The sequence below is a fragment of the Ostrinia furnacalis genome, unplaced genomic scaffold (genome assembly GCF_004193835.3).
Source record: "Ostrinia furnacalis isolate ACB-3 unplaced genomic scaffold, ASM419383v2 OfSCF2340, whole genome shotgun sequence".
Lineage (NCBI taxonomy): Eukaryota > Metazoa > Arthropoda > Insecta > Lepidoptera > Crambidae > Ostrinia > Ostrinia furnacalis.
Window position 1 is genome coordinate 310,019 of NW_021132579.1, and position 26,459 is coordinate 336,477.

A 26,459-nucleotide genomic window follows, 5' to 3' on the forward strand; every position below is an offset into this window, starting at 1 on the left:
GTTTAGGTTGTTTTAGAGCTAGGCTAATATTTTTTATGAAATTAGTAAAAACAACTGAACTTTTTTGGACTTGAAACTCCTAAATATTGTCATCTGATTAATTTAATTACTGGTCCAATTAATTTTTCTCATGGACTATTCTTTTTTTTGTTAAAGTTAACAAATAGCGACAAAAGCCCAATGGTGTCGATGTCAGGTCAGATCTGGACATTGTGGTGAACCCATTTGTAACATAAGTAAATATTTGACGAGGTATACGGGTCTTAAAATATATATACAAAAGCGGTAACGTTAAATTGTATCTGTAGAAACTATTAATAAATAATCAATCAAACGCGCATGACCGAGGGTAGTCACATGACGAGCACACGATATAAATCCTTTCTGTTACATGTTCATTGTTTGTTTTGTAAAGCAGCACGTGCTAATGATGTCGTAGTAATGACTAATGACTATGTCAAATCCGTAGTCGAATAGTTATCATTCTTCTCAGTCGTCATGTAGGTAACATGTAACTCCCATATAATATTTTGGGCTGTCATCCAAGAGATTGAACAGTACCAATAAGTTCAACTCTATCTACATATTATTAAGTATGTTTCATCTGTTATTCTTCATATTACTGATATTACTTTCGACTACCAATGTCGCTCGAATGTACTTTACATAATGCCGCAAAATCCTTGCTAAGGAGATTCTTACTTCCACTTATTATTTTTGCTAGTTGCATTGCTGCACTAAGTAAAAGGTAGCCCAAAAGACGATTTTCACTGTTTCCACCAGGCACCGTACTTAAGACCCTTCATGGCAATTCACCTTATCACTGCACCACCGGTTCTCCATAATTAACCCATCGTTGCCCTGTAACTAGATTTAAATATGATTATAATCGAAGTGTTGAAGTTGTCCTGGAATACCGATGGCCTTAAATGGCTTGGACATTCCCATTTTCCACGAGTCTGTTACTGTTATTACTCTACGTCAACTAGTCAGTCATGATCATAAATAAAAACCCTAACTAGCAGTTGTTACGATTGAGCACCGAGACTAGTCACCATGGGAGTCTATTCACTTGTCAGCTTTCTATAACTAAGGGGTATAAGTAGCTGCACGTTGACCCGTATTATAAAACTGGGTTCTTACTGGAGTACAGATTTACATTACATACATTTGGAGTACATTTCATAATACGAGCTATAGAAGACTGATCGCTCCGTTACTTCAGTTTTTCGCCTGCAATCGAAGTACTATTTACAGCAGACTCGGTCTGATTCAATTATCTACTGTTGCAGCGTTCAAGTGCTTGGCCATTTGGTTTATGTGCAATTCAAGTAAGTCCAGCTTTAGAATGCCAGTCTTGAATTCATTAGCTACGGTTCATAAAGGTTTAATGAATCCTGTTTGTAGTGATTTCTTTATGTTTCGTTCAGGACAATGTCGGATTGTGGGTACATTGTGCAGACGTTGGGGCTAATTGGATTTGGGAGCTATTGCAGGATGAACTGAAATACATTTATAAAGTTACTGCCCATTAAAAACTAGGAACATAAAGTATTTCTTTGCATTGCATTCAGTTGGTCCGAAATTAGATGCAAGATTCAATTTGAGATGGTTAATGAAATCAGGACAACACAATAACCCAGAAAGAAAAGGAGGTTTTTACCTCCTATTGTTTTAAACTTAGGTATACCTATGAAACGAAAGTTTGTAATCACAGGGAAACGGTTTGGTGCAAATTCAGCTTCTCACCGGCATTCAGCCAGCACTTATGCGAGATAACCACTGGAGTTGTGTCTCGAACGTGTCATTACCCAGCAGGTGGTCCGGCAGGAGTCCGAAGTCTTTCGAGGCGTGTAGCCAATTTCACGCCCATCACAACATTCCCATAAAGTCATTTTCCTGTACTGCTGTTGGTAGCTATGGAACAGTAGGTATGAATGATGGTCAGAGAATTGTTTAAACTGATCCGTATTCTACAGAAGTCTAAAACAAAGGAATCACTAAAACAGCAGAACTGGGTTGTTACTCGTTAAGGTGCGACAATTTCAAAATACATAATAATTGTTGAATATTTTGGGTTTTTGGATTGAGTCCAATGAAGATAGGGCTTTTGCATTTGCGTGCGCCATCAAGACGTCGCCGGATTTGTGTCGTATGCGTCTGGCAAAGTTTATAGCCTGGATTTTACAGGTTTATTTTTCTTGTCTAAATTTTAAAACGAGCGCGTGCGCAAGTAAGTCAGGTCCATCATTTACAGACAATTTATCTCAACGCACATGAAAGGAAACGTTATTTCATTTTAATTAACCGGTGATTCATTTAATGTATCTTTGTGAGAATATTTATGATTAATATCTACGCTAATTGTAGTAAAATTATAGTAATTAACTGAGTTTAATCTAATGAATGAGTGTACCTACCTAGTCGTACTACCTATTTTCATGGGTCTTTTAATCCGTTACGAAGCAAAAATTCAAAACTAGGACCTTAATAAAAAAAAGTTAAATACACGTTGAACATTGAATTTAAACAGGCGTTTTGACTTTTTGTAATAAGCCTCTAAATAGGTATCCAATAGGTAAGATAATATTCGCAGTAACTACTGTGTAATGTTTTAAGAACACACTGCTCGATAGAAGGTCAACTCAGGACATATTTTATGAGATAAAATAATAAACAAAATTCATCATCTTGTATGCATGAAATATTAATAGCTCTGTCACGCCTTTTCTTACATAATGATTATGGGCGGTGCATAGGTATTTTGCTTTGTCAATTAGTACATTCACGCCGAGAAATGTTTATGGCTATTGGAGATAGGAAGTATGTGCTGGCAGAAGTACATATGTACCTTGCCAAGTATGTCGTCTGATCATTCAAGTGTGGGAATGTTCCATGTATGTACCAGGTGCTTCGTAAGTGTTGCCTGATGGAGTATTATAAATAAGCATCGGTTGTAGATTGTCGCAATATTTTCAGGTGTCATTGATCATGACATGAGATAATAACGTGTCGTTTCGTTGATATGGGGGATATTAAGTGGATTTAAAGTATCTTTCAATGTAGGTACCTACATATAGCTTTCTTGTTCACAAACAGATAGGAACCACAAAATAGAATAGGTATTCTGTTGGTAAATTTTCCTATTGGATGCGGTTAATCTTACCTAGATAGGTGCTCATAACTTAAACTGAGCTTACTGAATTAAAAAAGCAATTAAAGGGCATTGCATCGGCTTGTAACTTAATATGTCTGCATAATATTCTTAGAAACGTGTCCATTCATACATACAAAGTGTTAAGTTTATAAACAATAAAACAGGAGCCTTTGCCAGTTCACTGGCCTTCAATACCTATTCTAGAAGACTATGTAGAGTCTAGTCGTAAAATATCCAGACACTGCAGCACTGGCATCATAGCATTTACGACACGTTTACTTATCAGAGTTTACATTGTTTTGGCTTCACAGTAATTTTGAAAGAGTTCTAACTTACTCGTATTAAAGTTATCTGTACAATCTGAAAGAAAATTAAAGTTACAAAAATCTATCTAAAAAACTTACTTACCACGTTGTTTGCGAAATTTACATATTGGTATCCTTTACAAATGCATTTTTCCTAAACTTATTCAAAGTCGCAGATAAATACGTGCATTTTCTCGCGCTATCAATAAAACTATGTACCTACTTGTGATAAATCGCTTGATAAGAGTAATGTGTTGGGTTAATGTATTAATAGTACTAATTAATTAATTTTAATAACTCTTGATTTGTATGGAAATGTCCCGGATGCTCCATACAATTAAGAACACATGCTGTTTACTTTACACCTATCTATTTACCTATGCTCCTTAGGATTACGAAACCACTTAATTAGCTAATTAATTAGTGCTCTAATAAAACATTGTTGTCGACATTTGTAGACAATGTTGTTAACTTCTTGAAAACAAATCCATAAATTAATCGGATCACACGTCTCAGGCCTGCTCGTTAGGTCGGAAGACCTTTAAACTTTGCCCAAGTATAATCGCTTCTCTTTATTTTGAACGTGTTTGAAAGCACGCACCTATTACGAAACAATGCCTAAAACTCAATACAAACTCAAGCATATTATTGGCTAGTATTTTTTCTTGAGTGGTGTAGATTCACCAGCAATATGGTTGCTAGTTCGAATTCCATGGGGGCCAAATATTAGAGATGAGCACAAGTCATAGGAATGTCGGAGTATGGACATTATTAGAAAATGTATTGTACTCGGTATATCATTATGATCTATTTCAGAATGTTCATCCATTATCTTGTCGTTGAATTCGGTACAAGATCTAGATTGGAGATAGTAATAGTTGATAGTTTGGACAATTTATTAGCTCACATTGACAGATTACTATGGCCATGGTGACAAATTACGGTTTGCTCTAGGGGAACTGCCGTAGTAGACTGAGACAGTGTAAATATAAACTGTTGCGCAATTTGAAGAGTCAATATTCCGATGACGAGTTGTGACGAGATTTAACGATCCGTTTAACTACTTCAACTCAGATAGAGTTGCACGAGCGCTGACACGAGGTGATCAGCTCCGAGCGAGTGCAGACTGGCTATAAACCTAAGTAAACGTCACGCCACATTTCTAAAGGAAAGTTAAGTAATTGAGTAATTAAACGACTATCTTATCTATCAGTTAAGGTCAAATTAATGTGAAAACAATCTATTTTCAGTCAATCATTCAGTTTGTTTTGTTTTGATGTCCCAAATGGCTACAGTTGAGGTACAATTTGAAATCGTCAAGTAACTTGAAAGATTTGAATTACAGCCTACCTAGATACATTCAGCCTGTCGCAATGAATTTATTTAAGTACCGACATGATAACGTCTTGAATTTACTACTTCAAGTCTAGAAATGTCAAGTAGTTTTGAACGAAATTGTAGTCTTGTGCGAGGTCATGATTCGCTGTAGTGTGGTAGGTACAAACAATGAGTGCCACTTGATGTAATTGGCCGCGACAATCACTGTGTTTCGTTCTAGTTAAGCTTTTTGTGCTACTCCGTAAGTTGTCTTCATTCATCGTGATTGCTTCTCATTGATGTGTGTTTTGTGCGAGCTTTTATTGCAGGATGTCTCTGATAAGTATTTTACATCGGTTTAAACGATGGTACCTACTTATAATGAAATGAATGGCTAGGAGATAAGCAGGATTAGAAAATACTTCACTTGTTATTTTTAGGCGTGCGTAGAAGAAATGAAATAGCTTTATGATCATAAAAAAGTTAAAAGCCAGCTGAACTGTAGGGACTTAGCTTGGCCAGTTGTGGAACTATCATGTATGCTCTAGAACGGAAATTGTCCATAGTGCGCTCAATACTTATCTATAATATTTTATAGTAATTAGAGAATATTGATAAGACAAAGAACTAGATTACTGCAATGATAACAATAACAATCGCAAAAAAGGGAATCGCTACACATTAGATAGTTGAACAGAAACTAGGCGGTGTGTCATGGGTGTCAAGTGTTGCTCGACTTGAGTCGGAGGCGTGTGGTCAACCGCACTGCAGCGTCTCAGGTTCTATGCTCTGTATTTGTAAACGCATCTGTAACTTGGTGCTAGAGCTCAAGACACAAGCGTTTGTCTATTGAAAGAAAGAAAGATATCAGTATCGTCGAAAATACACAAATAAGTGTAATGTACACGTACCTGTTACAATCACACTGAAAAGGTATCCACTCAGCATGGCGTCGTCGTAGCATATTAGTAGATAATACCACGATGCTGCAGGGAATAATCCCTGTCCAGTGTCCACGGAAGTGGAATAGGATGTGTCAGATCCTTGTAAGTACCCGACTTTTGGTTTAAGTTAAAGTACCGTTTTCATATTCATCGCTGATCCAACAAAACCTAAGCGCTCAATGGCCCGACCGCGCGACCCTAAAAACACAAAAGATGAAAGTCAAGATCGAGCTTTGTAGTGATCCTTGAAAAATAAATCCTCCTCCGTTTTCTATATGTCCAGTAATGGAAAGCTGAGGGCTGAAATCATGATAATGAGTTAACTTAAGTATGTATCAAGAAATGCAAAAATATAGATCAGTTTGTTAATAAGCTCATTTTATATTCTCTAATATGACTTAAGACGTTACAAATGTACAGATTTCATTGCGGCTTCTAGTAATAACTTATTCCAAGGATTAATTCAGATTTCAACATGTAGAGTTGTAGGTAAATGAAAATAGCAAATAATAATTAATTAAATTGGGTTATATTTATTTATCCATGATTGATTTAAAGTAAATCAACATCAGTAAGACGATACTTACCTAGGCATGATATTGGGATTAAGAAAATTACATGACATTGGGTATTTTCCAGAACAACTTTTGTTTGCAAATCGTCTTAGACACATGATATTCCAAATAGAGACATTAGTACTAAAATCTAAAAAGATGACTGAGAAACGTATGCTTTTAAACGGATTAATATTTGCCGTGCAAATTTAAAACTATCGAGAATTTTGAGGCTCTTCTTGACACCTTGGACTGTCAATATTGGTCATCATTTCAGTGCAGTAACAGACGGCTTAGTTTAGCAGACACCGCGTATTTACGCCTGCTAAGCTTTTAAGTGCTTATTTTTATAAAACTTGAAAATCGATTGCCGTAGGTGGGAATTGAACCCAGGTTGAAAGTGATATTACAATCGGTTAAGATGAAACGGCTTCCCATTAGATTTTTTATGTGAAACATCTAAAATTAATTTTATAATAACTTGAAAAATATGAGTTAATGAACCAACTAATAACTCTACTGTGTGGCGGTAGCTCTTACTTTCGACATTTGAATAAGTATTAATCTTGACGAAGATTTTCATATGTAGAGTCTATTGGATTGTATTATCTGTGAGTGCATTACGATGTTTGTGGACATATTCGAATGTATTGAACTAACAATCTCTCAGAAACACTCCAAGCTGTTTTTGTTTGCTGATGTTCGAGAAGAATCGACGTCGCAGGTTTATTTACAATTGACTTGTGAATAAAAAGATAAGAAAATATTACCAATAAATAACTTGCCAGGAAACAATATATTTTCTTTTATTATTATTTTTATTTTCTTATTTAATTAACATTATTCTACTATCGGGATTTGCATAGTAATTGACCTACATTTATTGTACAAACTACGAGGGACTGATTCTGACTGTTCAAACCACGAATTACCGAATATGCTAGTAACAAAAAAAAACGCATAATTTGTATCTATGCATGGCTATTTATGAACTAAGACGTGCGTACGTGACAGTGGAGTGTTTTGGCGCCCAACTAACTGCACGCGACACAATTACTTTTTTAAAGTGCCTTGAATCGACCCAATTGAGTTAAAGAGGTTTGTTTGTCCAGCAAAAAAAAAAGTTCCATAAATATTGCAGTCCAATAAAAAATATGAGAAAATCATGCATAAGCTTCGTGTTCCAAAGTTCCGTATTGGTAAAACGTGTGAGTGTAAGTCACGTTTTTAAATATTTGTTATGTCTTGAGACCTCTTACTAAGTTGCATATTTTTAGAGCGACAACTACAGATCGATACATTTAATTAGTGATATTGTGTTAATTGGCATTGATGAAGAACACCTATTCATTCAATACAAGAATGTTAAACAGAGTTTCAAAACCCACAGGTTTTATTTGTTTTCATCTTAGAGATCGCACACAACAGCTGCCCCTATTGTGTGATACATTTTATTTCAGCGGTAGTAGCATTCAGAGCAGAACCATTTTGAAATTACGAATTCTCAGAAATATTCTTTAAGTTGGCATATTTTACAGTAAGTGCTTCAGGCATGTTCATCACCCAATATTTGGAAGTTTCGTCAAGTCACAATACGGTGTACGTGCCGGGCGCTTTCATGCCACAGGAAAAGCGCGCGCGCACAACAAACGGGATGCACGATCAATTCGTGTCAGTCAATTTTAGATGCACGTAAAACTTTAAACGAGCGTGCCAAATTTTCGCACGCGCGCGCGTCCCTGTGCATACAACGCGCGAACGGAGGCGCGCTGCATCTCGCCACTCACTATTTATAAATATGTCACTATATTATTGTCATCAAGTAAGCACGCTAGTACTTTTCCATGCGAAAATCGTTAACCCGAGCCGATAAGGAGTGAGAGTGGCTCCTCACTCGATCGATATACTCTTACTGGCGTAATTATAAAGTCTAAAATAGCTCACGCCTTGTCGAGTCATCTCAATCGTTTAAGCTCAGTATTAACTTGAAGTACAAGTCTATTGTAACGTTTGTAATTGACAATAACGTTATCAAAGCAATGTTTCTATGTCATCGGCAATTATAAAATAGTAGATAGCAGACGAACAATATACTATTTTTGTTTGATCCTGACACCGTGGCTCAGTTTCATTAAACAATAAAACGTACCTAGACCTATTAAGGGAGCTCTTAAACTTTAATTTGGGTAATTGGTTTATTTAACAAAATGATGATTAAATTTTGGTCTTGAAGGCCATGAACAAATTAAAAAATCTTTGACTGTCTTTTAATTAGGATTAGGATAATGTAAAGATATAAGATGTGTTGTGAAAATAAACTTTCAGTGCATTAATTAGTCCATTTTTCCGTATAAATAAGCAGTTCCCATTTTTATATCTTAAATATATTATGTAGAGTTGGTAGGCATGTGCTGTGGTAGGTATGTGTTTGTATAAGTCGGTTGTTTAAAAAGATAAGATTGTACTTGAAGTAAATACAGTCTATTTATAAAACACTGGTGAACCCCGATATTTATAATAACCTACCTACTTACTAAAAATGCTATGAACATAATTAGTAATGTTGTTTGAATTAAATAAATACATTATTATATCGTCTCTGGATGCAAGGGAAGGGATACTGTTGCTAGGGTCGTCAACATATTATTCGACACTATTAAAATATTATTAAATGACCTATATGAGAGTTTTTATGTTTGTACGATATTCGATTTTTAAAGTTGATAAACTTGGCCGAAAAATCTAAGAGTTAGTTAAACTTCTTCGATGTCAAGAAAGTAGGTCGAGTGGCAGCCCTACAGTAGGTAGAATGCGAAGAGCGGTCGTTCTAGGCTGTAAAACGGAAGGACCCCAAAATGCCGAACGCTACGTAAAAAAAGACGAATAAGAAGCCCAGTTTTAATATACTTAAAAGCTTAATAAACTCTTTTTTCCGTACAAAAATGTTTTGTCACGGTACCTGTAGCATTCGAAATACAGTTTCAGGCCTTAAAGGGTTCGAACACTTTCCCTTAACCAAATCAAGACGTAATATAATTGGCAGCGGGCCAATAAACTTCTCAAGTCCTTACTAGAGGCAGCCCTGCGTTTCTTCGCGGGACTCTCTTGTCCTGCGCCGGCGCACAGTCCGGACGCATCCTGTCGCGCGCGCTCGCACCCGCTCCGTGCAGTGTACATTTCACGCCTCCAGTATTCTTCCGTTGAACCTTAAACAGGACACTGTGTGCGTTTGTGATTGTGACTGTGTGCGATGATATGGATTTGCAGGTAAGATTTCGTAGTCATTAATAGGTCGAAAGAGGGATTAAGTGCGAAAAATTTTCCGTAGTTGATTTTCTTGCTCGGAAGATTTTCGTAGATGCTTTTTCATTTACATGGAAATTTTCCCGTATTTAGTTTGTTTTCTTGATAAATTAACTTTAACGTTAATATGAGTGATAGGTGAAAGGTAGGTTATTTGTGTAATTGTTAGGTGCCTAAAGTATTGTTTATTCCGAAATTCGTTATCCAAGTGCATAATAATAAGGATGTTTACGTGCAGTGATATATGTGTACTTGACAGGTCTTTAGGTAAATGCTCAAAGTTATCTCAGAAAGCAAAATATTTTTAATCTTAGAAAAAGGTAAACACCCAAATATTTATCTGCACTACTTGGCACCGTTTTAATATTAAGTAAATAAAAATGGATTTTTTCCGGCCACTTCTCCCAGCATATCCAGACGCGACCCAGTTTGAAATTATTTTAGTTTTTTAAATTGACCTGGCCAGGGTCATATGAATTGAGCCGATTTACCGCGTTATTGACGAAATATTTATCCATTTCGTTTATAGCTATACAGGTTTTCAGTGGTTATTAGACTTTTTATAACTGTTAGATTCGGTGGTTCTTCATGTTGCAGTTGGTAGTTTTTTTTAAACTTAGCAGCCGGGACTTCATTTTCCATATATAGGCAAAGTAGAAAGTTATTGTATTGTACCGAGCTGGGTCCCGGCAGATAATATCAATCACTGTACTTTATGAGTTCCCCGACTGACCCAGCATTGTCAAAGCTCACACTTATACTATCAGTTGCAATGAACATGAGGTTTGTGTTACCAATGGATCGTTTATTATATACCTACTTAGATATAGGAACAAACTGCTTGAATTATGATCAGATGCGCATTCAATCTTAATTAATAACCAACAATGAAACAGTCAGGCCTGGCTGCTCCTCTGGTTTATAGCTCATGACTTGATGCAGTCATCAATGAACTTATTATGCATTTGTATATGTAGAATGAAGTAAATACCATAAGAAATAGCCTACGGATATAGGCCAGTCTCGAAATCAACGAATTTTTACATTACAATATTTACAAAAAAAACTTTAATTTCAAATAAATAAAATAGAACACCAGCAAGAATGGAAGGAATCATAAATCTGCTAGCCTAAAGATAAGTTCTAGTCCGTAATATTTGCATAGAGCTATATTTCTTGGGCACTCGTAAATCTATTTTTAGTATCTGCGACCAACAAAATAACTGAAAAAACACTTATCAAAAATTAAAAATATTTATCCAATTACCTACTGAAATACGTGTCAGTCATCATCAATCAAGTTCGCGTTCAGTCTGTCGTGTGATGATTTCATAACGTAAATATGTGTGATCGATGTCCTCAGCCAGCTAATGATAGTGCCGAACGACCTCTGGAGACAGGTCGCAGTTCGATATTTTCACGTGCTGTCTGATAACGATTTGTTATTCTCTCTCATGCTATGATAACATCTACTCTACACTGTCCACTCGATGCACTCTATAAAATACGCATTGTGTGTGATCGAACTTTAAATGTATTTTCATGAAGTTTCACTACATTTGTGTTGCTTATTTCACAGATGCTAATGCTCCCATATAGGTGGCAATGTATTCAATTTGTGTAATGTATCTTAAACAGGATACCGTTATGATGAATACAAAACAAAATTCATGACATAGACTGAATAAGAATTTTGCATTGTAAACGTTTCAGAGCTATTTCGGGCTGGTATGTCCTCTGTCTGGGTTCCGAAGTAAATAAATGAATCCAAGTGCATTTATTTTAGTATTAGACATTCTTGAATGTTTTTGTGAATACGTAAATTTTAATGTCGTATGCATGATGTTAACTAGTTAGTTAAGTGCTGCAACAGTGTACGATGTCTTCTAAGAAACCGGCGGGAGTCCAAATAAGGTATTACAAGAGGCAATATTCTGTATTCGGAGAGGCCGATTTTGCTATAATAGTCCCGACTCCAGATAGTCGAGCTAAATGTTTCATTTGAGCTGGTTAGATAAAGCAGGTAGATAGTTGTTATTTAAAGATATGCAAACTGCTTCAACAAGTTAGCATGTTGCAAATGTCCTGAAGATAGCAGGGTTTGGTTGAGCCGTAAGTTATACCTGAACTTCATTAAACTGATAAATCGAAACTGTGTTAAAGGACACGCAGTGTAAGGGAAAGATCATCTTATTTGTTTTCTAATTGTGGAGAAGATAAGATGATTAATAGAAGTGATAATTAGTACGAGTAAGTTATTCATAACTTAGGCGGCAACATGTCATTGCGCGGTCTTTATCATAAAAATAATAAACAATCCAGACTCTGTTTATGTTGTTGTTGATGATAGTATGTATATGGGTGTACAGTGTACGCCTTAAAAACGGGGACAAACAAGTGGTGTGGCGAGTGACGGCGCGTCACGGTGACTGCGCGTCACGCCGCCGCCCGCGTCACGTAGGGCGGGCCGGTGGATCCATTGTGCTGTTGACATGTCATGCGCATGTTTACGTAACGATGTTTATGATGGCATTTTTTGTTTGACAGGTCTTGAGAGATGTTAGTCTTCAAGAAATTTTCTTGTACAACCTGCAACTATAGGGCTTTATCATCTAGATTGTCTTCTTGAATGAAAACATATTCAGTTTTATCCATATGGTAACTGTTATTTAATATGTATCATCAAATCCCACGTGAGGGTTTCCTGTTGCCTGACTTCTTTTGCATTAACTAAAAAATAATAAAAAACAAAAGACATTCAATGTTGGTTTGCGATTGTCACTTTGTCGCGATCCCATTAGCGCCATTTGTTTAATAATTTACCTACTTATCTAACATTATACCGCAGACCTTTCTGCTTTCTCGTCCCGGCCAGCGCCCGACACGCAACCTTATTAGGCCGAGATAAATATAGCCGAGGCTTTTGATTGCAACATTAAAACTACAGCTTACAGCTCTGTAACTGTTTATAGGTTTTTTTAAGCAATCAGTTATGTCCCGTTGTGGAGGGCTTTTGGTAAATATCAGTACCTACAGTGTTAAAAGCTCCTAGAAATGGAAGTACTAGAAATTAAAAGTTTAATTAATTGAAAAAACTTACATCATCTTTTTCTTAAAGTGATGCAACACACAAAATTTTAACGTTAAAATTATTTTCAGGGCTGGATGGAACGTTTGCGAGAAACCTTGACAATACTCAAGTAAGCTTTTGCTAATATAATTTAAATTACACCTTAAACAGAGCAAAACCCTAATGCGTAGAAAGTTTGAAGAAGCGTCCGAGTATTAATATCAATTGAGCTATAATAATAGCAATAAAGAATTTAGTTGGGAAAGTTTTCTAATATCTATTTTTCGCGAATGTCGCTGAAGGTCGAGCGTGCGCGCGCGCCGCGGCGCCGCCCGCCCACAAACAACTCACTTAAGGGGCTGTTGACCCCCGCTGTGTTTGCGCTGCAAATATTCGGCGTTGCTCCTACAGCGATATAAAATTGATCCCAATTTTTGTATCGAGAAATGTAATTGATCTGTTTACTTATGAATTCAAACTGTCGTAAGAACGAAAAATAAAAATGTTTTACTTTACGGATGTGACGTAACATAATAATTTTCAGGAGATTTTTTCATTTTAAAAATAAGACATTTTCTCAAAAAAAAAGAAGTTTAAAAATAAAAGGCATTTTCCAATCAAATCGTTACAAAACGTTTATTTAAATTGTGATTGTTATTGTTACACAGCAACTTTTTAATTAACGTTACACACATTGCCGCGACAGCAATTGGTTCAGTTAATTAATTGAGAGCTCAGTTTCAGCAATTTAACACAATTATTTAACTCCCTGTCATTAACACTTGAAAAGCAAGGATCTCTTTGGATTTGGCTAAACGCGCTTCGCTTTAATCCTACCATCAGTAAAACCACGCATGTTTAGAATGACACATTTTTCCCAGTAACGTTAATACGGTAAATACGGTAATATTGTCGTGTAAATATATTATTAAATAGGACGCATTCACAAGTAATAAATAATATACTTTTCATCTAGAAACATACACTTTAATTGTATAATCCATTACCATTCTCAAAACCTGTGTGCGTGCGCGCCTGCGGGCACCCGTCAGTCTAGGGTTGCTAAGAAGATACTCGTAAATATAAAAATACCTTTCATTTGGTCAAAGAACTTTATTATTAAAAGTTTAATTTATATTAGCGTTTAAAAGTGTCATTAAAATTAGTAGTCGTTGTAGGTAGGTATCCTACGAAACCTTTTTGTTTTGATCTGACTTTTCAAATTTTACTCGTGTTTACTTCTAACATGGTCTCTATAAACTTTCAGAGTCGGCAACTTCGTACACGTGGAAATTGTAGTTTTCCAGGGCAAAGTATCGCCAAGCCACTTCCATAAATAAAATAGGAATCCGTTCAATATTCGTTTCAGCTCCACTAAAACATACTCACAAAAAGCTTTATCGTTGAAATTCACAGAACGCTGTTATTTTTTTTATGAGAATCGTTATACTTTCTACTTTTACTCGTACATGAGCTTTGTAAACAGGAATGGCGTCTAACAAAAAATTGGCTCTCAAAAATAAAATTGGCCGGAAAAATTCAACATTGAAAATGATATGCGAAAAGCCTGTAAATAAACTTGTTTCAATTTATATCGTGACGCGGTAGACTAGACAATCTGTCTGTCTAGCGATGTGAGGTGACTCTATACACTCGCTTTTGACTCTTGTGCTCATAGAAATAAGACACAGAAATGTGAGTTTTCGTTGCTGCGGTCAACGATAAGATGCGCGTGAGTGTTTTGGCAGGTGTGCAATGCCATAATGAAATATACTTCTTACATTATATTTTTTGAAAAATAATGTAAAGTAGAAAGATTTTTTAATAAACACAGTAAACATTTGAATATTCGGCAATGAGACAACCATATTTTTATTTAAAACCTTACCGCAGTCTTGCCGTTAATTGGTTATAGATCTAAGTATACTATTGATTTATTAAATTAAAATAGCAAGTTAGTACCTACCTCATGTTATCTGGCTGGAGAGATTAAGGTATAATATTTATGATTCAAAGTCCGGATGTTGGGCAGACTAAACGCAGACATTATTCTAGCAAGCGATTAAGCATAGGCCTAGGTCTATGTGAATGGCCTTATCAAATAGGTATTGATTAGTAAATAATGTGGTTTTTGTAATGAACGAAGCCCACCAAGTGTGTGGACGGTAATAGACAAAAATACATAAAGGAGTTCCAAGATTAATTTTAATAAGAACTGAAACGGTATCTGGTAAATTTTGCTTATTTTTAAAAAAACATTTTTACTTTTTTTTATTTATTTAAGGCTTGTCTAAAAATAGCACACCTGTAGGAGTGTTGATATTAAATTGGGCTTGAAATTGAATTTTTCGTCTCCGATTTCCATAATTAGTTCTTCATAATCCATGGACTTAAGCTGAAACTCAAGCAAAAAATTTAAATAATATTTGGTGACTCTTTCTTTGGTTTTGCGACAATAAATGAATAGTTATGCTAAGTGTAATGGTTAGCCACGATATTGTACTAGCAGTATTCCATCATAAAGGAATAACTTGATGAAACCCACCAAGACAAATACGAGTAGTTTACACCATTGCGCGTGAGACTGCGTCCTGGCCGTGGGGCGTGGGGTTAGTGGTGGTTCGCGGTGGCTGCGTGAGCCGACCGGTTCCCCGCATTCCAGACCCGGGAGTGCCTGGCTGGGCTACTACTAGTCTTAGGGCTGGCAAATTACATTCATAATCTTGCAAATTATGCTTTCTTGAGCAAAAGATCATAGCCGCATCGACCCTTAACATTGTTACGTATCATAAGGAATATATTCAAGTACTAATAGTGTACTAGCTTTTGCCCGCGGATTCATCAGCGTGAAATTTAGTTTGTCACAGAGCGTCATAAATTATAGCCTATATGCTAATTTGGGTTATAAACAATAATACTGCAAAGTTTCATCAAAATCCGTTCAGTAGTTTTTGCGTGAAAGAGTAACAAACATACATCCATCCAGACACCCAGACATCCAAACTTTCGCATTAATAATATTAGTAGGAAGTAGGAAGTACTCCCTTCCATATTACGTGTCATTTGGTGGGATAAGCCTTTGTCCAGCAGTGGACGTCATTTGACTGAAACGAACGAACGCTTTGCTTTGCTTTATCGTATAAAATCCTGCTTCTTTCTCTTTCAAGTGATATGTAACAGCCCTATCTACTTTCAAGAAAATTATTTAATACCTTCTAAATTGGTTGTCATGTAGGTAATTCGCTTACAGAATATTATACAACAATTTACAATTATTATCTTGAAACGACATTTACAACCTCTGTTGCACGCCAAATGGTATTGTTCGTTTCCTTTTAGTGACACAATGAATTGAAGGTATTTACTTTACTAAGTACCTACTTAAAGTCGGTAAATAAACTGACATCATGCATGTCATATAGAATAAAAGATCTTTGGCTAATTTATTACCTACGAGTATACGAACAGACTGGAGTATACTCAAAGTGAAAACCTAACCCCTGAAAATTAAAATTATCAGTTTTTCAGTCGACACTATCCAACTTATACCTCTTAAAACCCTCGCCATGTTGCGGAAAACTAATGGTACTAATTTCTTTTAATGGCAACAGTAACTGAAAACTTCATTGACATGTCACCTTGCATGTCAGTCTATTGCTGTCAAAGTGTAAACAAACTTTATTTTAAATGTGCGCAATGAGGATCAGTACTGTTGTAGAAAATTCAATAAAACTAGTATCTACGTTAATCTTTAAGACATAAGAAAGATATATCTTTTTGAATTATCCAAATCGGACCACTACTTACGAAGATATTAAGTAATAAACATAGGCCGTTTTTGCCGCTAAAAGTCAACGTACGCAAGGCCGCGTGACGTCATTATATCCGAATCGAGCGCAGCCGGCGTACTAATGGGATGGAAAATATTTTTTTCCGGGTAAACTATCAGTTTTAGAAAAAAACTTCAAAGGGAGGGGGTCAAGTCATACCCAGTTTCTGGCATTTCTGGCATCGGGGGGGGTGTCATACCCTGCTTCTGGCCGAAGGGGAGTCATATCCAGCTTATGCTTATGGCCTGGGGGTAGGGGCAAGCCTTACCTAGCTTCTGGCCTGGGGGGTTTTTTTTAATGTGAATTTTTAAATTATTTTTGACATGTTTACTTGAAATTAATTGTTTTTTTTTTATCGTTAATTTTTATTCTTATTATAATTTTTATTTTATTGTGAATTTTAATTTTTAATTTTTTTTTTCTTCTTCTTGACATGTTTATTTGAAATTAGTAATTGCATTGTTTTTCGTTAATTTTATTGTAATTGTTATTGTAATTTTATTTTAATGTGAATTTTTAATTGATTTTTAATTGATTTGAGTTTATATATATATTTTTTAATTTATTACATTCTTTTTGCCCCTGCGTACAAGGTACCCACTGAAAACCAGTGTCTTGGCACTTGGCAGTAAAATGTCAACTGTCAAGATGATACTGAGTGGGTAACCTTTTTGGCAACATTTCTTTTTTCTTTTTTCTCTTTTCTCTTAATTGTCTTTGTACTTTTTTTTTTATAATTGTATTTTTATATTGCCCTTTGTTTCTTTGTTGTTTTGTTGTCAAATAAATAATTTTTCTTTCTTTCTTTCTTTCTTTCTTTACTTATACCAGACACTGTTAGAGACTTTTTGAGTTCACCGTTGCCTGATTTATTGCTACAAAAATTTAAGTAGCTAGTTACGTAAAGAATTAACAGAATTCCTATTTAACATGACCAACCAACCCTGGCAGTATATGTAGCCCATTCAGACTCGTTTCTATTTAGGGAGCATTTGCATCATTATTCAAGACATTCGCCATTTTAACGTAGCAGTATTACTATAACAGTCCAGTTATCTCTGTACCGCACTGCCTCCTTGTGCAAATAACTCACGGCCTGAGATAAGGCGCGGACGGCTGAATTTTAAACAAAGTGAAAACTATTCCTTGTTAGTACTTATTCTGAGTTATTGTCACGACTTTCCAAATAACGTGACCAAAGTAGTATTCATGCATAAATCGTGAAAAAAGTGATGAAAATCTATTCTTTTCTTCTAGCGGTCGAGGGAGTTGGAAGCTAGGCCGATGCTGACCTCACTATTTATAACAAAGCCTGAACTGTTACATACAGAGTGAGATGAAAATTACTTCACTTTGCAATTGAAGATAGGTTTATTTAACACAGTCGTCACCAATAAATAGGTACGTGGGGTCGGACAATCGGTGTCAATGTTAGTCGGCCTTGTTCATTTGCAAATTGCTCCTCGTAAGCGGCCTATACATCTTTTATTGATGCCTCAATTTAAATTTAGGTAGCGGCAATTCGCGATATAGGACTATCTGTCATACTACATAGTAGGTAAGAACTTAAATTCGAAATTTGGTGGAAATCTCGATATAGCAACAGAAACCAGTATCACCCCGCTAGATATCTCGGTTTGGTTTGTTTATCACCGACAAGCGCATACAACTTCATCCGGCCTACACCGCACTATAGTTTTATCTTGGCTTTCTTCTCTTTCACCCGCCACACAATTTTTACTTGGAGTGAGCAAGACAGGTTCCATTTAAAAACTATATCGTGCACAAGGATAAGTCTTAGTCAGCGACCTGATAAGTAAATTCATTAAGCCCTATAAATTGCACTCGCACCGACCACGGTCAGTTAGATTGCAGGGGTAACGGCCTATTTGGAATTTATCTTGGTATACCTAACGTGTTTCGCCGTTGCTATGAAATTCAAACTGCTTGCTCTGTGTAAATACAAACATGGGATCCATTTGAACGTTAATTGAATTTAAATTATCCTTCTTCAAATTAATTAATTGGTCGACAGATCACTAAAAGAAATTAGGATGTCACACGTTTAGGTAAGTGGGCACGTACACCTAAAGAATGTATTTTTTACATTTCCTTTACAAGTTTAGCTTACTTTATTAATAAAATTATTCTTCTCTGACAGATTAGACTCGGTATCTTTTTATGCATACCGAAAAAAACACAGTTCAACACTGTAAATAGATTCGATATTGGTACAAAGTACCTGAAAACTAATGATTACGCAATAATTGGAACAACATTGCACTCGCAAATATTTTTGTTTTGATAAAAACAAAAACAAACACGCAAATAAAAAAAGAAAGTTACATGTACCCAACTACGTGATAGTGAAGTCGTCTAGAATATTTTTACCGATTGTTTATACTATTAATGTGCTATTAAAGTGCATTTTATCGTCATATCCAATTATTTATGCGATGATACTTTTATCTAGAATGCTAGAGGTGACATTTCTGGCAAAGTATCTAACGTATATAAACAATCATTCAGGGCTACCAACTTACACGAAATGTTTTTTTTTTCAAGCTTTTCATGAAAATGAACTTTATTAATACAAAATAAGGAAAAGGGAAATGTGATTCTGAAAACACAAGCCATTATACTACCCGTTTACTACTCGTAAAATAAAAGGTATACTTTTTTGTCAGTAAAACTAGGCTGTAGTAAAAGCGCCTCAAAGTTTTTTTAGAATGAAAGGTATGAACTATGAAAGTTTTTCATATCAATCAACGCACCTTGCGATGTGCGTGTTTTAGACCATTTTATTTAGTGTTGTAAACTCTGAAAAATCAAGAACACCATACACATCGCGTGACAACGAATATGAAAGACGCACGCAATACCATTCAGACAACATAGTAATTGAGACAAAGTCTTAATAAAGAAGACAATTGCCGAAATTTCGCTACATTCGCAAGACCGCCTAGATGTAGCTAGAGGGCGTTAACATGATAATAAGGATTAATTAACGTCTATCAGGGAGCCCCAAAGAAAAATCCATCAGTGGAATCACCCCTATAAAACAAGTTTGTAATAAAATACCATGCTACTTTATCGAAGCGCAAGATGGTGCATGACTATGTCGCGTTCCCCTTGGATTCGATTCGATCAAGAGCAACTTTGTATATTCCTATGCCCCCTGGCTATAGTGACATATCCTGGAAGCCCACGCCTTTATCCCTAAAATCTGCGATAACGGTGCCTCAACTCCGTGCTTTCCGATCACGACCCTTGCATATTTCACGCTTATAAGGAGCGGTACACTCGGGGTGACAGCGAAGGGAAATGCACACGATTCCCCTGACCTTTACAACTGTGTAATGGCAGCTAAACGATCTCTTATGGGATTCCGCCACTCGCTGGGAGGTTTATGACCAGTTCACGGGTGATGCAATGGTGTTATGATTGTCTAGGCACTATAGACGTGAATATTTTAGAGTTAATGGTTTTCGAACATTGATGAATGGAGATGAATGGGTTTGTTATCTATAACATTTTATAGGGAGGGAACTCCAAGAAAGTTAATTTGGTCGTTTTGTTTTGCACGTAATTGATCACTTATATGGATTCCTTGCTCCTAATTATCAATATACATATTGCTGAGAATAGGCATCTTGCAAGAACTTTTCAAAAGTTATGAGACATACTACAAAGTTACTATAGCATTATGAAATTAACAATTTTGGACGATGGATATAAGGAATAAACAGTTCGAATACAAATTACGTGTTGGGAATACCTCGAAGTTCGAGATAAGCGAGAAAGGTTGAGGCGAATTGAATAATATTTTTAAAATTGAATAATATTGTTAAATAGTTGATAAAGTAATCTAGTTATGATTTGAACTAGAGTTTTGGGTGTCAAATCTTCGACACTTCAAACTCAAAAGTCCAAAAACTTTTCATTAGAAGGCTACGCTATTGCCTAATGTCTATTCTGAGGCACTTAAGTATTTAAACGTCTCGGAGGATATTGATCAGAGCAGTCGCCCGGCAAACGAAAGGTCGTGGGTTCACAAAATGTAATTAAGTCCCAAAAATAAATGTTTTGGGAATAATCCCAAATACACAACAAGAAAATAATAAACATTGACTACTAGCTGTGCCCGCAACTTCGTACGCGTGAAAATAGTTTGATTAATATTTCCCGTTTTTGCAACATATTTATTACCTACTGCTCCGTCCCTATTATCTGTAGGGTAATGTTAAATGTTAACCCAAAGCCTTTCTCGATAAATGGGCTAGCCAACACAAACATATTTTTTCAATTCGGACCAGTAGTTCCTGAGATTAACGCGTTATTCAAGGACAGAAACAATCAAACTCTTTACGAGTATATTATTAGTAGGTATAGACTACAGATAATTACGGGCTAAAGTTCTAAAGCTTACACTGAAGTTAGTGAACTCGATTTAAAAAGCGATACAGTTAAATAACGAGATTTTATTGTATGCAAGTAGATGCAGCAGGGCCGGGCCCGGGCCGAGAACTCAATGAATATATTTAGCTATCGATAAAGATGCAGCGCTGCGCCCACGCACCGTAGGCATACAATATACACTCGATACATCGTGTGAGGAAACTAAATTAAACTGACATATTTACATAAGTAATCGTAATGGCAATGGATATCGTAAACCAGTAATATCTAATTAGGGTATCTACTTATGCGTGGAAAATTTTTGAATGATTTTTTTGCTGTATTGTTTTTATTATTATTAAGTATGTTACGTATTAAGTTTATAATTTTTATACTTATCAATATATTATTTTATAAATAAATAATCAATGTACCTAAGTTATTTTAAGATAATAACATGGTGGAATTATTTTTAGTTTTTTGTAGATCATCAATTAACAAGAAAAAAGATTAAATTTGGTAAACCTTTTATTGTAATCTGGGCAAAGATGAATATTTTTTGTACCTCAGAGGTCAAAAGTACAGTTTTACGGCAGATTTGTCCTTGGCTTGTTCTATCGACTGTTTATGGGCGTAAATAGTATCTTTGATATATTTATTTAGAGCGAAATTTTATCATTATAATAATGCGATAGGTACGCTATGTTTAAAGAACATCGACTAAATTGCAGTAATAAATAGATGGAAGGTCAATATTAATTATCACAGTCAAATGTCATCTACAATGATTATTCTCACGACCTGTAAAAATATATTTTGGAGATAAATTGTCTTGTTTTGTCGGGATTCCCATGTATTAAAAACAATAGAAGACAAAATTTTGAACTTTTACATAGCTATCTAGTATCTAAATACACTCTTGTCCATTCATTCGCTCATTCAAGTCATTGTCCTAAAGAAATGAGAAAACCAGGGATTAATCGTTGAAAATATTGCGTTAAAAAATATTTTGCTTTTTTATTTAAGAAGTGTTTTGTTTTAGTAAAGCAGCAGTCGGAAGGCGAGCCCTAGTGCGTTGCACTCAAGGCTAAAAATACCTGGTGTTGTGTGCCCAGAACACAGTCGGCTGTCAGTGGTCGTAGACGATTTGATTTGTCTTGAGTAATGATTAATGACAATTATGACCATTCCGGCGTTTTTCCCGTTAGTTCAGTCATTCTATTTCGTAGTAACTATGTAGGTATTTATCACTATCAGTTAGAAATAATCTTTATAGATATAGGCGCACCTGCATTGTCTAGTGTAAAACTACCTATTTACGCGACTTATTTGCGATTTATTTTTACCAAACTAATTCAACTGAAAATGTCATTTGCCTATAATCTGTAACCACAAGTAGTTTAGGTGCTTGGAACTTTGGAACAACAGAAAAAATCTATAGTAGAGCCATGATGTAGAGTTATAGTAGAGGACATCATTTAATAGAAAAGATTTCAACTCACGTTACAGCTTACAGCTTCAGCCTTCGTAAATGTGCTCAATTACATTTTGATATAATACTGATATAATTATAATATTTCAGCACCTGAAAAACTTAAATTTTCCATGTGTTAAAGAAAAGGAAGGAAAGTGCTTTTTATTTCTAAGATTTTTAACTTTACATTATCAGTTCGCTGTATGAATACCTACCTCATAATGGATCCTGATAATTTGGTACCTACTGGTTAATTAAAGAGAAATTAGATTAATTACACAAACTTAACAATACGATTTCTATTTATTTAGAAAAAGATTTAACTTTTTTCATATATAATTAGACGGTAATTTAGTAATTATGCATAATAATTCATTTTTGATGCGTCAAAGAAGGTAAACATCATAATTAAGAGAATGAAGGCAGTACCTACTTACGAGGCTAAACTATTTAGTTTAAAGATTAAATCTAAAACAAATTTTGTTATCTGAATCTGATTAAAAATATTTGATACATTAGTTAGTTCCTTTAATTAATATTTTTATTATAATTATATTCCAAATTATGTGTTTCAGGTGCCTACATGAGCAATCACGCACGTATTTTACAAATACTCGTAATGCTCGACCCATGACAATTTACGTTTTACTCTATATTATATCAGTTGACAAAAGGGGTCGGGGTTAAAGTCAACGTAACAGGTTAATTAGTGACCATTTGATGTATAAAGATACCTACATCATCGCACTGAATGAATTCCTCTAATTTCTTGTATAAGGTACCTACTGAAAAGTTGAATAAAGTTTTAATAGATCGAAACCAGTAGGATTTTTAATGGCTTGTTTTTTTAAAGATCCTCTAATATTTTTTTTCATTTATTTAGTTGTATATAAGAAGCCCAAAAATATTCTCAGGAAAATCTTAAATATTTAGTGCTTTATACATAATTAGCATTTAAACTACCTAAGCTTAAAATTGGATTAGGAAATCATAAATATTAATAACCGAGATGTTTTAATTGAGTTTGAGTTCGAAGCACAGAAAAACAAGAACTTTCGCGTGTCCTTTTTCTTGTTTTGCAACAGTACATTTCGTAAATTGTCGATTTTATATTTCTGCTCACATCTCGTTCTCCGAGGCGCCGCGCGCGGTGAGGGCGCCAAGACATCACCCGCACAGCGCGTGCGCATCACGCGGCGCTTGCGTGACTTTTATTTATGCGTGAACAATATCAGAAATAATGCCACAATTAGGTAATACCTATTTACTATCAGGCGGATCGTCGGATTATCTAAGCCTGTGCATAAACAGAGTTAATGAAGTAGATCATTAGTTTACAGTGTTTAAGTATCTCAAATTGATGTCGTGTAGCGGCGAAGGCGGCTCGTGTTGGCCGGGCGCGCCGCTCATTCGAACGCTGCGCGAGCGCCGGGCGGCCGCGCATTGCATATTTTTATATTATTGATTTATTCGTCAATTTACCGTCTACCCGCAATTTCCATGTGTCAAAAAAATATTGACGAATATATAAACAGTTTTAAAAAATACAATAATAACCGCGTTCTCATTAAACACGTCGGCATCGAGTGACAGTTATCTCAAGTGTCTCCGTTCATAATAAATAGCGATAAATAAATAAACAGTAACGAGGGCTGTAAGTGAGGCGGAGCCAGGGTGGCTGTGATATAGCAGTGCGGTGTCAGGTGACGGACGGACCGATGAGTTCCCCCGGGCTGGAGATGTCGTTGGAACACCATGTTCCTGTGCTGATGAAAAAGGTATTTGTTTTTACATTAAACAAAAGTTTGTGTCATTAAACCATCTGTCAAAATTGTAAACAATACTTACGAACTTTTTAGACACAATTTTGTAGAACCTAAAGTTAAAGAACTTAAAGTTCACATCTGATTTTAAACCTTGTGTAATATTTTTAGTCGGTATAAATAATGTTTTATGTAAATAAGCTACGAGAGTTATTTATATCGAGCCTTTACCGCCATTTTAGCGCAACCGACAAAAACCAAATTTTACAGGAGAAGGTTTTTTTTAAATATTATTAATCAGAAGTGTGCTAATAACAAGAAAAATGACATACGTTAATGATTTTTAGAGATTTAAATATATGACTGAAAATAAAACAAAAATAATGAGTATTTATGCCATTTATGGCGCATACAATATTTTTGCTGTCACAGTCTATAGATATTCGGGCGTTTACGATAACATTACCTATCAAAATTACTATGTCCAAGAAATTATAATTGTTAAATAAATAGGCATTTTAAAAGGTTTTTAAATGAAATATCCACATAATAATCAAAAAATATTTATTCATGAGAAATTTCTTCTTGTACAAATCAATTAACACCACTTATTCAACCACTTATTGCATCTAGAGATTGCAAATATTCAATTGTTTTCTATTTCGAATATTCGAAAAATTTTTCAGTGATATTCGAATATTATTCGAATACTTTCAAAAAATAAAAAGCACTTAAATTATCAATGTTTTTATTGCTGGTTTTATTGCTTTAAGAACTATGTTTTAACTATTTAACAATAAAGTTCTTAAAACAGTTAAAAAATTCTCATCATCATCATAATTTCAGCCATAGGACTTCCACTGCTGAACATAGGCCTCCCCCAATGACTTTCACAATGACCGGTTGGCACCGGCCTGTATCCAGCGCTTTACCTTTTTCTCAAAATTTGATCTTCCTAGCCGAATCGTTTGTCAGAGGTAAACATACTTGTCAACAGTCAACAGTCTCGAGAATCGAGTTCTAACCGAAACATGGACGTTGGACAAGCTTCGTTTTGTCCATTATCATCCAACTACGTAAAAATGAACAGAAAAGGTAGAAACAAGACAACTTAGTGTTCACAAATGCAGTCGGTAACATCAATGACTAGTTTTTTTAGTTGGTGATATGTATTTGATGCTTCCGACTGCATTTGCAAACACTAAGGCCCGGTTTTTTGATTCTTAGTTAAAATAACCAATGGTCAAATTTGACAGATGTCAAATGACAAGTGGTTAAATATCAGAAAAAAATGTTTTTCGAACAGTGGTTAGCTTGACTTTTAGTACATTTTTTAACTATTAGATAACATTTTGTTAATATTTAACCATTAGTAGCAAAATTTAACAATTTGTTATTTTAACTATGAATCAAAAAACTGGGCCTAAAGTCGTCTTTTTTCTATCTTTTCTGTTTATTTTTGTAATATTTGAATATTCGAATACATGTTAATTTACTATTCGAATACTAATTTGAAATTAAAAATTCGGATATTCGATTGCAATCTCTAATTGCATCAGAACTTGAAGCGCTAATGTCGCTTGCGATAACAAGTGCGGTCGCTTGCGATAAAATGCATGTGTCGCTTACGTTAAGTTTTAGAAAAAATGTGTATTCACGATAATTTTAGCACTTGCTGTAACTTTGTAACGGTTTTTTTTTGGCGGGAAACACCAACAGGGATGGGTCCGTTACGGTTTAAAATACTAGAATCGATAAAAATCGGTTTTTTGACAAAAGTGTCGCTTACGATAATTTGGCGGTAAAGGCTCGATATGCACTCCTTGATAAGAGTGCCTTGAAAACGCACTGGACAATCTTGATGCACCGGTTTTGAATCCCATTGAGTTAAGTGCATATATCCACTTAATTATAAATGCTAGCATTCTTAACGCATAGTAAGTAAAATGAATTATAATTACTTGGAGCTCATCTAAGTATTGTTTGAGCTAATTTTATTAGGATTAAGTAACTTACGCTGAATCTGATCTGTGATTTAAGGGTCATCTACCTTTAATAACTTACTATTTTTTTATGTAAATTTTGAACGAAATATTTTACTGAAACTTTTTTTTTAATAAGTCTCATATTCATAAGGCCAAATATGTTTTTAAAACTACGGAAACATAACAGTAATTTCAATTTGAAATGTTTTTAATCATGAATTGAATGAAATTGAATTGAAAAGAGTGAAAATTCCCACCTACATACTAATAAATACCTAACTCACTACATTTTATCCAGCTTATGCATATCCAATCGTTATATTGATGAAGAAATTGGATCACATTGGATCCAGCTTATG

General features: G+C 35.1%; 1 protein-coding gene across 3 annotated transcripts in view; it reads left to right on the plus strand.

Annotated features, from left to right (window-relative positions):
• Window positions 1–26,459, plus strand: part of Gbs-76A (Glycogen binding subunit 76A) — a 43,815-nt gene that overhangs the window by 2,604 nt on the left and 14,752 nt on the right. Inside the window, exon 1 of one of the 3 annotated variants that reach the window (XM_028307744.1) lies at window positions 9,398–9,544. The exons of 1 other annotated variant lie outside the window; for it this stretch is intronic. In XM_028307744.1, the coding sequence (XP_028163545.1) occupies window positions 9,533–9,544 (12 nt within the window). In that variant the 5' untranslated portion in view covers window positions 9,398–9,532. Of the gene's footprint in view, window positions 1–9,397; window positions 9,545–23,680; window positions 24,131–26,459 lie in introns of those variants that run through there. One more of the 3 variants, XM_028307743.1, reaches the window with a different exon arrangement.